Source organism: Equus asinus, chromosome 3 (assembly GCF_041296235.1).
Source record: "Equus asinus isolate D_3611 breed Donkey chromosome 3, EquAss-T2T_v2, whole genome shotgun sequence".
Classification (NCBI taxonomy): Eukaryota; Metazoa; Chordata; class Mammalia; order Perissodactyla; family Equidae; genus Equus; species Equus asinus.
The window spans coordinates 12,539,218-12,554,858 of NC_091792.1; the positions used below are offsets into that span (position 1 = coordinate 12,539,218).

At 37.4% G+C, this 15,641-nt stretch overlaps 1 protein-coding gene across 1 annotated transcript in view; it reads left to right on the top strand.

Annotated features, from left to right (window-relative positions):
- The first annotated feature begins 2,132 nt into the window (after nt 1-2,132).
- MYOZ2 (myozenin 2) overlaps nt 2,133-15,641 on the top strand; it is a 38,851-nt gene continuing 25,342 nt past the window's right edge. Inside the window, exons 1-2 of the mRNA XM_014857724.3 lie at nt 2,133-2,425; nt 2,936-3,024. Of these exons, the coding sequence (XP_014713210.1) occupies nt 2,949-3,024 (76 nt within the window). The 5' untranslated portion in view covers nt 2,133-2,425; nt 2,936-2,948. The remainder of the gene's footprint in view (nt 2,426-2,935; nt 3,025-15,641) is intronic.

Consider the following 15,641-nt stretch of genomic DNA (forward strand, 5'->3'; position numbering starts at 1 on the left):
CAAACAGGAAAGCTGGGGCTTTCTCAATATATTTTTATTTTATACCAAATAATGTAATAGATTGTTCTAAGTTTCTAAATCCTTTCACATTCAGGAATAATAATAATAAAAGGAAAAATGAACATTTATTAAACTTTTATTAAGTATCAGGAATTTCTAAAATCGTTAGAGGTAAAATGTCCATGATTCTATGTGGTAGATACTGTAATCTCCGTTTTATGGATGAAAAAACTGAGAGTTTAAGAGACCTGACTAACAGCACAGTACACGAAATGCTTAATCCAGGAATATAAGAGCAATTGAGGAATCTCGAGAGGGAATTTAAATTCACTGGCTTTGGCTAAACGGTTTCTTATTGGTACCTAATTAATAACCTCAATGCCAACGTTTGCTTACAAGCAGTTAGAATAGGTTCGCTTAAACCTACCATGTACTACCTTGAACTATCAGTCCTGAGATCAGGCACCAAGATGTATAACCTATTTCAGTCTCGTACAAAACGACTTCTCCCACAGGTGGTCGCCATCTTCTTGTAATCAAGTGACTGCTCATTTATTACAATCCTATTTTTTCCCCAAGTGTTTGACATAATGAGGAAGAGAATTCCAAACTCATGCCAAACTTTTAATGCATTCCACAATCTCCAACCCACTCGTTTATTCATTCAGTCAATGAATACTGAGTGCTCACCACATCCAGACACAATTCCTGCTGCTGGACATACAGACAAAGCACAAGCCCTTATAGATTTCACATTTTAGCAAGAAAAAGAGGTATCAGATAGATAGATGATAGATAGATAGATAGATAGATAGATAGATAGATAGAAAGGTAGATAGATAGATGATAGATAGAAAGATAAAATAATGTTGACGTGTTCTTGTGGCAAAACCTGAGAGTTGTCACCCAGTAACCAAATATCTCCTTTGTCAGTAAGTGAACCTCTGAATTTTAACTGGGCACATGGCCATCCAGAATAAAATCTGTGTTTCACGACCTCTCTTGAGCTGTGTATGCCTATTTGACTAAGTTCTGGTTAAAGGGAGATAAGCAAAAGAGGTCTGAGCATTCTCAGGACAGGTCCGAAGGAGAGCCAGTGTGCCGCCGCCATTACTTTTTCATTTTTCTGCCGACTGAAATATGAACATGCAGACTAGAGCTGAAGCAGCCATGTAGGCCCAAGGGGTCTGCATTTTAGGGACAATGGAGCAAAAAGTTAGAAGGTGACTGAGCCCCTGATAATTATGTCAATCACACCAACCCTAAATTATTTACCTCTGGACTAAGCTTATGTGTGAGAAAAACAAACTTCCATCTTTTTAAAAGTTCTGTTTTAGGGGGTTTTCTGTCACTCCCATTTGATTTTAATCTTAACTAATACAAAAATACAAAGAAAAATGAAGCAGAGTAAGGAACTAGAGGGAGGCACCATGTGATATTTTAGACAAGGTGATTGGGGAAGGACTTTATAAGGAATCAATAGTTGGGCGGAGTCCTAAATGCGCGCGAGAGAGTGAACCACATGGGCAGGGGCAGAGCGTGTTCCAAGAAGTGGGGAATAGTAAAAGCAAAAGCCTAGAATTGGGAACGTGCTGCTGTGTTCAGAGACCAGCAGGAGGCCAACATGGCCTACCTTCCAAATCTCCTATCCTGCCATTCTCCCAAATGGGAATCCTTGACTCCAGACCTTGCAGGGACCAGCCAACTTTGTAGGCACTGTTCTCTACAGGGTCTCTTCAAAAAGCATGACCCAGCGATGAGTCTAAGCTTTTACTCAGATAGCTTCATGGCTCAACTGCTAGAGCCATTTTAGATGCCCCCCCCACATTACCATTCAAATATTGCCCATTTTTCCGACCCTTGCATAAGTTCTCACTCCTGCTTAAGGGATGGCTCTATTGACCCACCCGATGTTGCTTTCTTTCTTCTTGAAACTCCATAGATATTATTGTCCATACTTTCATTTTAATTGTTAACTTATCATTCTGTTCTAATGCATGTATGTGTCTCTTGCCACCTCGATTAAGATGTAGCGTGAGAGCTACATCTTAAAAAGGTTTTTAAATCCCTTTTGCCTGTATCTCTTCTAATAGACTATGCTCCATAAAAACTTTCTGTATGTTCATTCAACTATCTCACACACTACAACACAATGGAGAGAACCTAATCTTTCTCGGTTTCTCCCTTTCGCCAGGAAGATATGAGTAGCTGAAGTATTTGGTGCTATATATAGTGAGTTGATGTCAGCTGGATGCCAGTCTCTTCAGAAAGGCTCAGTCCCCAGTTTGAGTCAGAGCTAGGGACCATGCCGTCCCAGGCTCAAGGATAAAAACCATCGGGCCAAAGTGCCATCCATATTCCATCTCCAGTCTTTCTTCCACAAATTGGGATTCATCCCTGCTGAAAAGCACAATCTAAGAGCAAGGTGAGTATATCGTTTCCTAAAATGTTTTGTTAGTCAGTTGGCCAAGGAAGTTCAGAGTTGTGACTCATAAAGGGGCACTGTTGATGCCAATATTAAAATGCCACCACCAAAGAGTTCTGGTTTAATCTGGTGTCCTTTCTTCGTTCTTACAGTTTGCGGGAATTGATGTACTGGGATACTGGTACAAATGAAGGCCAGTAAGGAAACAATGGAGGGAGGGGAAAGGAGGCCAGGTCTTTCACTGCTCCTCATTGCCTGATGATCATTGTGCTAGTGTGCAGATAAGAGCGGGCCTGAAAGTCTGAGAATCATTGTCTGTTTACTGTGACATTGCCTGTCAACGCGTAACATGCTCTGTCACCAGACGACAAATGCATATAAAAGTCTTTCTGTAGAAAGCGATAATAAATTCTTAGTAAAGAGCAAAGAGACTCTTTCAAAAGGATGATTATAAAATACTCCAAATGAGTTCTTTACATTGTCTCAATAATGTTCCTTTATTTTTAACAGGGAACAAAAAACCATGCTATCACATAATGCCATGGTGAAGCAGAAGAAACAGCAAGCATCAGCCATCATGAAAGAAATCCATGGAAATGGTATCAATAACAATTCTTCATAGCAGTAATATAGCTCAGCATTAATGTAGATCCTTCCTGATGTTAGTTAATATTCTATAGTTTACTATCTTTGAATTCTTGCTATTCTGTCATAACAACCCTGGAGCTCCAGAGGGTGTGGAAAAGCCTATGGTAACTAATCCTTTCGTAGTCATCCTTCTCATTGGAAAGCTATTTTCAGATGAACAACTGCTCTAAAGGAATGAAGCAATCTGACAGCTGATGTACATTCTGCTTGGCTTGTCTTTCACGTTTCACAGTATAAGTTAATTCACTCTCAATTCTTTTCGTTTGCTTGTTTTGGACAGGTCTCATACAATCTCGTCTTCATTGTTCATTCCATATGGTCTATCTCGATTTCTTTTACCTTATGTTACATAAGTCATATTATTCTATCATCCATTTTTTTTTGCAAAAGCTAAGTTGGAATTCATATTCATTGTGAATTTTTTTAACCCTGAAAGCAGTCTTCATATTTAGCAATTGATTTACCAAGATATTTTATGTGAAAATCTACTTTTATTTATAATTTCTAGGAAAATATAAAGTTCTTGCAGTCACAAAGCATAGGACTCAAAAAATTTTTAATATAAATTAGATGCAAAATAATATTGTACTCTCTCCTTTTCTTTAAGTTTTTTTTTTTTTTTAAAGATTTTATTTTTTCCTTTTTCTCCCCAAAGCCCCCCAGTACATAGTTGTGTATTCTTCGTTGTGGGTTCCTCTAGTTGTGGCATGTGGGACGCTGCCTCAGCGTGGTCTGACGAGCAGTGCCATGTCCGCGCCCAGGATTCGAACTGTCCAAACACTGGGCCGCCTGCAGCGGAGCGCGCGAACTTAACCACTCGGCCACGGGGCCAGCCCCTTTTCTTTAAGTTTTAGCAAATAGTTTTAGACAGCAATGTTTCATACATTGCATTTTGATTGTTATAAAGGAAATTCAACTTTGTTCAGGAGTAAAGGATAGCACCTTTTTTTTTTCGTTTTTTGGTGAGGAAGACTGGCCCTGACTTAACATCTGTGCCAATCTTTCCCTTTGTTGTATGGGGGACACCACCTCAGCATAGCTTGCTGAGCCATGTGTAGGTCCATGCTGGGGGTCCAAACTCACAATCTTCAGGCCACTGAAGCAGAGTGCACAAACTTAACTGCTACACTACCAGGCCAGCTCTGGGATAGTACCAATTTTAAAAGTTAATAAGTAGAATCTAGATCCTTTTAAGGGCTGATTTGAGCCATTCCGGATATATTTGCGGAGTTTTCAGGATGCCTCCTTAATTCCTCTCTATTGACAAGAAATGTAACCTTTTATCTGAACGATATTGAGATATAAAGACATAGATCTGGTTGTGGCAGCTGGGAATGGGGTAAGTATAGTGTTTTCATATTTCACCTTCCATAAAGAACCTGAATAGAACCACTCAGATTGTTTTAGACGCTCCCCACACAAGGTAGTCGTATCTGAGGGGTTCTTTTATGATTTGTTTTCTATTCTCTGCAATACAAAATCACCATACTGGATTTAACTTAGTCCCCATGTTTCACTGTGATGTCACACTAGCTTGGAATAAAGTGAGAATAGTTCTGAATCAGATCCCAGAACTTAATTTACACCAATCCAAAGTCCTGAAATTCATGCTTCTTTTAAATTTTTATGCTTTTTTTGTATTTCCTGCTTCAGGTAGTTTACTTGAAATTGTTTGAATATTTTTCCTGATCAATAAGGCAAAAATTAAATAATCACCTCAGTTTGAGACTAAATTATGTACTGTAAAACTAGACTTGAGATGAGTTATCATTTTCTGATTGCATCATAATCACAAATCAATTGATCCATTCAGCATATTTCCAGTTTAAACGATGTGTTGGATTGTACTCTACGTTAGTCCTATAAGAGGAAGAATATCTTTTTCCTTTTTTGTATAACAACTTTTTAAATGAAATATAAAGAAAAAATACAGTTATATCTCAAGGGGAAAAATCCTCAAAACTACTATCTCACCCCCAGGAGGTCCCGACCATTTAAAGTCTGCGGAAGCCTCCCGCCCAAGTAGAGTTCCAGTCCCCGTAAGTGGAGTCACATGCTCTGCCTTTGTTAGGAGGTCAAGTATTCCAGATAACACAGGATAATCATAGACTCTTTTTAACTCATCTCAGATAAAATAACTTAAGTACTTTATGAAACAGCTTACATAATTTCCCTGTCTTATTTCATCTCACATCTTATATGGAACTTTACTGTTTGTATACAACATGGTGTTTAAAGACCCAAGTAGGGGAGTATCATATTTTCTAAGGATGCAGAAATAAAAGCTGGACTCCAGAGAAATCTTTGTGGGAATAATCCTGCAGACTTTCGAACGCTTCACACCAGTGAAAATCTGAATAATTTAAAGCATGCAACTGTTTCAGTGTTAATTATAAGACTAAATAAACCAAATTTGAACTGGATTGTCCTTTATAAAGATGAACAATTGTCCCTTCTTCCCTGTGCATCGGGACTTTCTTTTTTTTGCAGTATCATAACTCACTTATTTTTTATATCACTTTCAAAAACATTTAGCCTGGAGGAGAATGAACTGTGACAATGAGATGGCTAAACGAGTTGTCTTCTAAACATAAGCTGTGCGTTCAGTCCAGTTCCTGTTGTGGGGGAGAGAGACTACGGCTGTTGAGCCTTTGAGACGAATCAGTAAGAAAATATAGTAATCAAAAGGGAGAGTTTGACATCAGAGCACTCATTCCATCCAAAGGAGAAATACCCTCAAAAGATTACTGAGAAATCCTATCTATATAGACTAAAACACATAGAACTGGATGGCTTGAGTAAAAATGTAGATAACTCCCAGCATCTACTAACTACACCCCAAATTGTCACTTAATACAGACCCATTATGATTTGGTGTCAAATTATGTACTAGAAGCAAATATACTACACTCCCAACAAATAATTAATAAAAGGTATCCCCTAACACTAAGCCTGTATACTTCCGGATTTACCATCCTTATCATCGTATCATGATCATCGTCACATTAGAAGTATTAGAGCTGATGAGGGTAGCTGTCTTGTGCTACTTGTGATACAAAACCTCTAAGCTTTATACAGAAGTATCAGAGCCACGTTGCTACCATCTAACAAGCACTATTCTGAAAGACAGACAGAAACACACAAGTATTTGCCATTATCTATGCATGATTTAGTTGTGGGGGCAAGAAAAGATGGCTTACAATAGTTCCATGCCCACCAGCCCTGTGCTATTTACTCCTGAATCTGTACATATTCTCCAGTGTTCATCATGTCCCTCTCTCACTCAGTAACTCATCTCAGACTTGGATATTGAAGGAAGAGAGAGAGAGACAGGGCAGGATAAAAGGATAGGGAGCAATAAGTTGATAAAGGAGAAACAAGAATGGAACAAGGAGAGGCACCCTAGAGCAACTGGCACCTGTGCAGAAATGATGAGGAAAGGAATTGGAATTAAAATACCCATAGAAAGAACTGAGAGTTCGCCGTCCCCTAATCTTAGGCACAGACACTGCTGACAGTTGAGAAGAGCTTCAGAACTGGAGAAGACCACAGTGCCTCTTAAGGCTGCTTCACTCATCCGACAATCTTTCACCTAGGCTCTGCATGAACTTTTTTTGTACGTATTTTGTTTGTTTTTTCCCCCATGACTGGTGAACAGCCTTTCCCAGCGCACACAAGAGGACTGAGCAGATCGTTTTTGTGATTTCAGGAAAAGAGTTTAGGTTTGTAGTCTGAAAACAGGAAGCCAAGGTTCTAAATGGAGTGCTGTTGTTGATATGGGCCCGGGAGCCCTGGGTTCCAGACCAGACATCAGAGTCCTCATCTGAAAATGAGGAGGCTGGATTTGCTGATATATCTAATTCTAAAACGCCGTGATTCTAATTAACTGAGCTACGTGCCGAAGGCAAACAGTGTATGTGAGTTTCTCCACCAATAACAAAGGCAATGATAATATTCACATAAATTGCAAATCACTTTGAAAAGTACAGAGTATAAAATCTCGAATTTCAGATGAACAAGTGAAGATCTCTTGTACTTTTCCTGTATCTTAAAATGTAACTAATCAAGTCATCAATATCAAAATGAGGATACCCGGAAGGCCTTAAAGACCACAGATCAAATGTAAAAAGTAAAAAGGTAAATGTAAAAAGTTTGAGGGAGAAGAAGAACTTAACATAATGTTTCAGCATACAAGTTTGTTAGTTGTCTTTGGCTTAAATTTTCTCATTAGCATCTTCATAACCCAAGAAAAAGCATGTTTTATTTTGAAAATTGATGTGCAATAATATCTTGTGAATTCATAGATTTTTCTGAGTATGCCATGGATTACTAAATCACTAAGAAGGCCCTCCAGAAAAGTGGCAGCAGAGGACTAAGCTAAATTCTAGTTTACCCCAAAGTTGAAGGTAGACTGTTTAATTCTAGCCATATCGTTCCATCATCCTAGTTTCCTCATCTTTTTTCACTCGGATATGCTCTAGACGTACACCCAATAAACAGTACTAGATGATTCCGTTTGTGTAATTCAATTTGTGTAATTCAGTACATTGGTAATCTCATTTCTTAACTGTTTATAGATTTACACAGCTATTAAATGATAATATTTTAATTAATAGTAAATTTTTGAACACTTTATAAAATAGTCTTAGAACTCAAATCAAAGCAAAGAGATATGAAATAGGAAAATAAAGAATTCCAGATGGGTTCCAAAGTCAACTTTTTAATGTAAGGAAAATTATTAATAAATATTTTGTCAATTGTAGTCTTTTTCAGGCATTATTCAAAATCACGGTCTGGACTATTACCTTCTTTATAATATGTGTATATGTATGTTGCATCATGCAATAATGTCTATGTTATGGACAACTGTCCAACCCACATAGGCCAACTGTCTGTAAACAGGCAGAAGAGGCCTGTGCAAGTGCAGAGAAAATCTCCTGGCCTCAATGAGGCTTGTAAGTAAATCCATAGGACCATCTTAAAGCAAGTCAGTTTCAGGTAACTCCCCTCCACTGGCTTTGCTCATTTCACCAGAATTGCAACTGCCAGTGACTCATGGGGAAACAGCTTTAAAAGATCTTTTGTCTTACTACAATTAACTGTAAATGGGTAGCTTTGCAAACTATGAATTGGATTCACTCATGTAACTAAATAGGGTTCTTTGACAGGATCAAAATTTCAAATTAACAATGCAGAACTACCTGTGCACAGATAAGTGTTTGTTGACCAAGTTTCAGAATGTTGACCTCTGAAACAAATGTGAAAAAAAAGAATGTTTCCTTTTAGAGGAATTTAAGTCCAGTGTCTGCTGGAAAGCCTGCACATTGATGGAAGGCTTGAAAAAGGAACAGATCACATTGTCAAAAGTCATGCATATTCTCCCAGTAAAATGCACTTTTCCATTTGCTTTCTAGTACTTATAGGAATGTGGCTCCACAGCATGAAAGTGGAAAGAAAGTATACTCAAAAATCAAAATATTTGAACTTTCTAATGTGAGATTTTGTCTTAATTTAACTACAAAAATATTATATATTTGAGGACACTACTGAGAAAGAATATTGGTAACAGCTATTTAATATTTCTAGTAGATTAAAAATTGTGGGTTTTTTGTGGAAATTGGATCATTGTCAAGACCCTAAAGTTATATGTCTATATCTTTATACAATTTGATATTTAACTATTCAAACACAATCACTGATTTCTTTGAAATAATAGCAAAATATAATAAACTCCTATAATATCTTTAAAGAATAAATAAAAAATTCTGGACCACTATAAATGACATCAGTAGGAAAGTATGCCTAGCAATATTATTTTCAATAGATGATCTAATGCCACAAAGACAACCTTCTAATCCATCAGGGCAAGAATACGCATCCTGAATAAGTTATATCATTCACCAGGCATCCAAATTAAACACACTCTTCAGACCCTGCCCAGGGGTTTGCAACAAAGGGCAGGGAACAGCTGATCACAGAATTCTATGTGCTTAGTTGATAGAGTTCTTCACTCTGAAGTTTTGAGTAATGAGAGTGTTCATACAATAGATTCCCCAACCCACAGATGGTCTGGAACTCCTGCTCCAGTTACATCATAAATTTAACTATTGGAAGGGAATGGAAGAAAACTGTGGAGAGTTTAGTTTATGTCTTTTGTTGTTTGTTTACACAAATTATGTTGACTTAATATATTCCTGTGTCTAGTGGTATGCTAGTAAATGTTTAACGACTGGTTCTTTGGGAGGAGAAATGCCTTGCTCTGTAGAGTTTGCCAATTTCTATGGTATAAATATTCCCACCATGGCCAATTTCAAGCTACCATCAAGGAGGCACTGAACACAGACTTGGGAAGAGATGAGCAGGAATATAACATTATATAATATTTCCAAGATACAGATACAATGGATCTAAATAAGGTCAAGAGCATAGATGATAGCAAAAAGTAGTAAAAGATTTAGAAAGTGATACCGTTTGAGTATTTATTGCTTTGTTTTTTAATATAATTTATCTAATTATTAATTTTATATAATTTAATTTTAGTAATGGTTGTGTTCACTGAGTTTAATTACTGGCTTGCAGAATTCCTGAAAATTTGTCAATCAATTCTTGCGAACCAGTACAACTTGCTCCAGCACACCACTGGACTGCGCCTCTAGTGCTCCTGGCCCCAGAGATCCGTAATAACTTCAGACGGCCACTCAAAGCCAATTAACTTACTGTCTATTACTTATGAGTAGGAGGGAGAAAATATAGGCTTTATAGAAGTAGAATGGAGTATGAAGAAGAGGTTGAGAGTTGGTCAATTATCTTGTGTGCCTTCTCCTCCTCTTTTCTTTTGTCTCTTATTTCTCCCATCTCATGGTATAAATTTCCTAGTAATAATGGACTGTGCCAGCTGATTATTTCTTTGCATGCTCCTTTGAGGTTAGGTAAGCTCTTCATGGCTCTTGTTGCACATCTACTCCTCGTAGCAGCTTGAGTGATGGTTGTAGTGCTCTGCTAAAAAGGAGTGAATGTTTCTTATGAACCCAAAGAAGTCTGTGGCCAGGGGTATATCCATTTTCTTCACGTCTCTGCTCTCTTCTCCCTTTGAGCCCCACGCTCCGCCCCCCCCTCCCCCATTACTGGGCTTCTAGGTTAGGCTTCCTCACTCTTCCTTGTGACTCCAATCATATGCTGCTTGGACCTACATCAGTGAGACAAAGGTCTAGAGAGAATAACTACATCAGTTAGCATGCTCTTAGTTGAAAACAACAGAAAATCAGAAACCAACTAGCTTAAACAATAAGGGAGTTTGTTGGCTCCCATAACTGAAAAGTTCAGATGTGATCTGGTAAGGCTTCATCTAGTGGCTCAATGGTGCCATCAAGGACCTGGTTTCTTTCTCTCTCTGTCTCTATTCTGATTTCCTTGGCATAAGCTTCATCCCAAGTCTGGCTCTATCATCCTGCCAAGTGCTTGCCAACAGGTTCCTGGGCAGTATACTTCTGTGCTTACATGCAGCAAAGAAAGAAAGCATCTTTGGCACAACATTCACAAAGAAAAGTCCTGGTCGTCACTCTCATTGGTCTAGGTCAGGTCACATCCCTGTTCCTGAATCATTCACAAAGGTGATTAATTCCTATAAAACATACCCCAGAAGAGTACTGTAAATCTCAGGGGCCAGAGGGATGGAATTCACTTAAGTCACATGTTTATTTCAGAAATGTTGGTGGAGTCAGCTAATATTGGAGGCCGGCCACTAGGAAGAGGAAAATGAGATAAAAACATTTTCTCTAATTTTTGTTTTGGGGCCCCAAAATTAAACTTACAAGCCATAGCTTGGAATTTAGAATTTATAGAAATTAATGTAATAACACGCTATTCTTTTTTTCTAGCACTTCTATTTTCATTTAATTGTTTATAATGACTCAAATTGGTAACAGAAAGGAGGAGGAAGAGAAAAGCTGTACCCCTGTTTTGGTTTCTTTATGGGAAACCTTCGTAGCCTTAATCGTAAGGAGAAAGGTTCCATCACCGTGAGGACTGTCATCTCTGCATTACCTCATGGCTGCTAGCTCCAGGGCATTTTTATTTCTTGAAAATGTCCCATTAGAAAAATTTTTCAGGAAAAAATCTAAATTTGTTTAAAAACATTATTTGTAATATATAACCACATTGTGTAGAATATGTATTTCTGGAAAAGGTTAATGGACAAACATCTGTGGCTTTCGACTTTTTGTGTTATTATTTTATTTTCTTCCTCTCTCTCTCTCTCTCTCTCCCCCGCTCTGTGTTGCTAATTGAATTATTTTAAGAAGCATTTAAGGAAGGAGATTCTCCCCTCCCCTGGTATTGGACCAAATTACCCTAAGCAATACTGAGACTTCTATCCTTTGTGATCTAGACGGAACTTGCTATTCTGATTCCAGAATCAAAAAGTTGGAATAGCCCACCCGTGTCACACTTTCTAGAGTGTTGAGGTATGTAGTCAGAGACGCACTGAGAAATAACCCAGCTCCTCCTTGCCTGCTCCAAGCACAGGCGACAGAGCTTCCAACACTTGAAATAAACAAAGGCAAACAGTCCCTGTAGAACTCAGCAGGGCTGGCAAACAAACTCAGGAAGCTGCTAGAAAATACCCGCATCTCCTCCGCCGTGTGCTTTCTCCTCCTCCATAAGCTATTTCTGCCATCCCTGGCGATGGTAAAGCACAGCTTTTTTTATTTTTCTGGCATCCTCAAGAGCAGACAACACTGCTCTGCATTGTATTAGGAAGGGCTATGAAATTTTTTTAAACTGAACTTTTTTTTAATAATAGACTTTACTTTTTAGAGCAGTTTTAGGTTTGCAGAAAAACTGAACAGAAAGTATAGAGTGGTCCTACATACCCCTTCTCCTCCCAACACACCGTTTCCCCTATTACTAACATCTTGTATGAATGTGGTATACTTGTGATGATTGGTAACCCTATATTGATATACCGTTATTAACTAAAGTCCATAGTTTACATTAAGGCTCACACTTTGTGCGGTGCTGTTCTATGGGTTTTCATGAAGGCGTAATGTCATGTATCTGCCATTATAGTATCATACAGAATCGTCTCACTGCCCTAAAAAGTCCTGGTGCTCCATCTCTTCATCCCGCCCCCCTCCCTCCCCCCAAGCCCCAGGCAACCACTGATCCTTTCACTGTCTTCTATAGTTTTGTCTTTCCAGAATGTCATATAGTTGGAATCATACAGTATGCAGCCCTTATAGACTAGCTTCTTTCACTTAGCAATATACGTTTAAGGATCACTCATGTCTTTCATGGCTTGTAGCTCTTAATTAAGCTTTTTATTTTGAGATAATTGTAGTTCCCATGCAGTTGTAAGAAATAACACAGAGCTATCCCAACTTCCCCCAATGGTGACATCTTGCAAAACTGTAGTACAATATCTGTACTATATCTGTAGTACACAACCAGAATATTGACGATGATACCGTTAAGACACTCCTGCCAATCGCTAATCTGCTCCGCATTTTTATGTGTAGTTTTTCATTTCAACAATGCCAAAAAATGGAATCATACTGTATGTAGCCTGGGGGATTGGCTTTTTCACTCAGTGTGATTCTCTGGAGATAGATCCAGGTGTTGTGTGTTTCAATAGTTTGTTCCTATTTATTGTTGAGTACCATGGTACGGATGGGCCACAGTGTGTTTAACCATTTACCCAATGAAGTACATCTGGGTTGTTTCTGGTCTTTTATTACTAAGAATAAAGCTGCTATGAACATTTGTATATAGGTTTTTGTATCAACATAAGCTTTCCTTTCCCTGGGATAAATGCCCGTGTTGCTGGTAGTTCTTCATTCAGTTTTTAATGGAACCTCTTAAATTATTTTTCAGAGTGGCTGTCCCATTTTACACGTGCAACAGCAATATAGGAGTGACCCGGTTTTTCCACACCCTCCCCAGCATTAGGTGCTGTCACTATTTTTCATTTTAGCCATTCTGATATCTGTATAGTGATATCTCATTGTGGTTTTAATTTGCATTTCCTTGATGACTAATGATGTTGAGCATCTTTTCGTATGCTTATTTGCCATCTGTGTATCTTCTTTGGTGAAATGTCTCTTCGTGTCTGTTGCCCATGTTCTAATTGGATTGTTTGCTTTTTTACTGGTGACTTTTAAGAGTTCTTTATACATTCTAGCCTGTTGTCAAATACGTTTCGCAAATATTGTTTCCCACTCTGTAGCTTTTGTTTTCATCCTCTTAACAGAGTCTTTCTCAAAGTTCCTAATTTTGATGAAGCCCAGTTTATCAATTTTTCCTTTTATGGATTGTGCTTATGGTGTCAAGTTTAACAACACTTTGCCCAGTCCTAGATCCCAAAGGTATGATCATGTGAATTTTCTTCTTTAGCCTGTTAATATGATGGAATACATTAGTTTAAGAATATTGAACCAGCCTTGTATCCCTGAAATAAAACTCACTTGCTCATGGTGTAGAATTCTTTTTGTATAATGTTGAATTCTATTGACTAATATTTTGTTAAGAAATTTTCCTTCTGTATGCATGAGAGATATTGATCTGTAGCTTTCTTTTTCACGTGTTGTCTTTGTTTGGTTTTGGTATCAGGGTAACATTAGCTTAATAAGTCAGTTGGGAAGTGTTCCCTCCTCTTCTATTTTCAGGCAGAGGTTGTGTAGCATTGCTGCTAATCCTTCTTTAAATGTTTGGTACAATTCTCCTGTGAAACCAGCCAAGGCTGAAGATTTCTTTTTTTGGGATATTTTAAAATCATAGACTCAATTGTCTTATAGTTACAGGATTAATTAAATTATCTACTTCTTATGAGGTGAGATGTAGCACTTTGTGATTTCCAAGGAATTGGTCAGTTTTTGCTAAGTTTTCAAATTTACGTGTAGAGTTGTTCATAGTATTCTCTCATTAGCCATTGCTACCTGCAGTGTCTGTGGTGATATCCCCTCCTTTGTCCTGATATTGATCATTTGTGTCGTCTACGTTTTTTTGTATGGCAGTCTAGCTACAGATTTGTCAGTTTTATTGATCTTTTCAAAAAGCATCTCATGCTGAATCGATTTTCTCTATTGTTTTCCTGTTTTAAATATCTGCTCTTATCTTTAATATTTCCTTCTCCTTCTTCGGGTTTATTTTGCTCTTCTTTTTCTAGATTTTTGAGTTGGAAGCTTAGAAAATTGATTTGAAACTTTTCCTTTTTTTTAATATATGCATTAAGTGCTATAAATGTCCCTCTCACCACTGCATTATCTGTCTCATAAATTTTGATATGCTATATTTTCATTTTCATTCAGTTCAATGAATTTTTTACTTCCCTTGAGACTTTGTTGTTGACCCCTGGATTATTTAGAAGAGTGTTGTTTAGTTTCCAAATGTTTGGAGATTTTCCTGTTATCTCTCTGTTACTGATGTCTAGTGTGATTCCTTTGTGACCAGAGATCATTCTCTGTATAATTTCAAATATTTTAAATTTGATGAGGTTTATTTTACAGTCCAGCTTGGTATGTGTTCCACAGGCACTCAAAAAGAATGTGCATTCTGTTGTCGTTCAGTAGAGTTCTGTAAAGGTTGATTGGAGCCTACTGGTTGATGGTATTGGTGAATCCTTTTTATCTTTGCTGATTTTCTGTCTGTCGTTTTATTACTTGTTGAGAGAGGGATGTTGAAATCTCCAACTATAACTGTGGATTTGTCTATTTATCCTTTTAGTTGTACCAGTTTTTGCTCCATCTGCAGCTCTGTTTTCTGGTGCATACACACGTAGGATTTCTAGGGTTTCTTGGTGGATTGGCACTTTAATCATGACATAATGTCCTTTTCTGTCCCTGGTAATTTTCTTTGAAGTCCATTTTATCAGATATTAATATAACCACTCCTGCTTTCCATTGATTAATATTTGCTTGATATATCCTTTTCCATCCTGTTATTTTCACCTTGCCTATATTACTGTATTTGAAGTGAGTTTCTTGTAGACAGTATGTAGTTGGGTCATGTTTTAATCCAATCTGCCAATCTCCATCTTCTAATTGGTATATTTAGAGCACTGTTGGTTAACGTAATTATGGATTAAGTCTATCATTTTGCTTTTTATTTTCTGTTTGTTGTCTCTGTTTTTAATTTGTTTTCTTTTCATACCTTCCTATAGGATTACTTGAACATTTTTTAGAATTCCATTTTTATTTATCTCTAGTGTTTTCAAGTGTATTTCTATAGCTTTTAGTAGTTGCTCTAAGCATAACATTATATGTGCATAACTTATCAAAGTCTACTGATGTCATTTTATCAGTTCAAGTGAAGTATATAAACCTTACCTACCTTCATGTCCCTTTATCCTCTCCTGTTTGTAATATAATTGTCTTAAATATAATTATATCAGTGTTATAATTTTTGCTTCTACCATCAAACATAATTTAGAAAACTCAAGAGGAGAAAAGAAGCTTATTGTATTTACCACATTTTTGCTTGCTATATTCTTTTTTTGTTCCTGATGTTCCATAGTTCCTCCTTTTATTGTTTCCTTTCCGTTTAAGGAACTTCCTTTAGCTATTTGTATAGTATG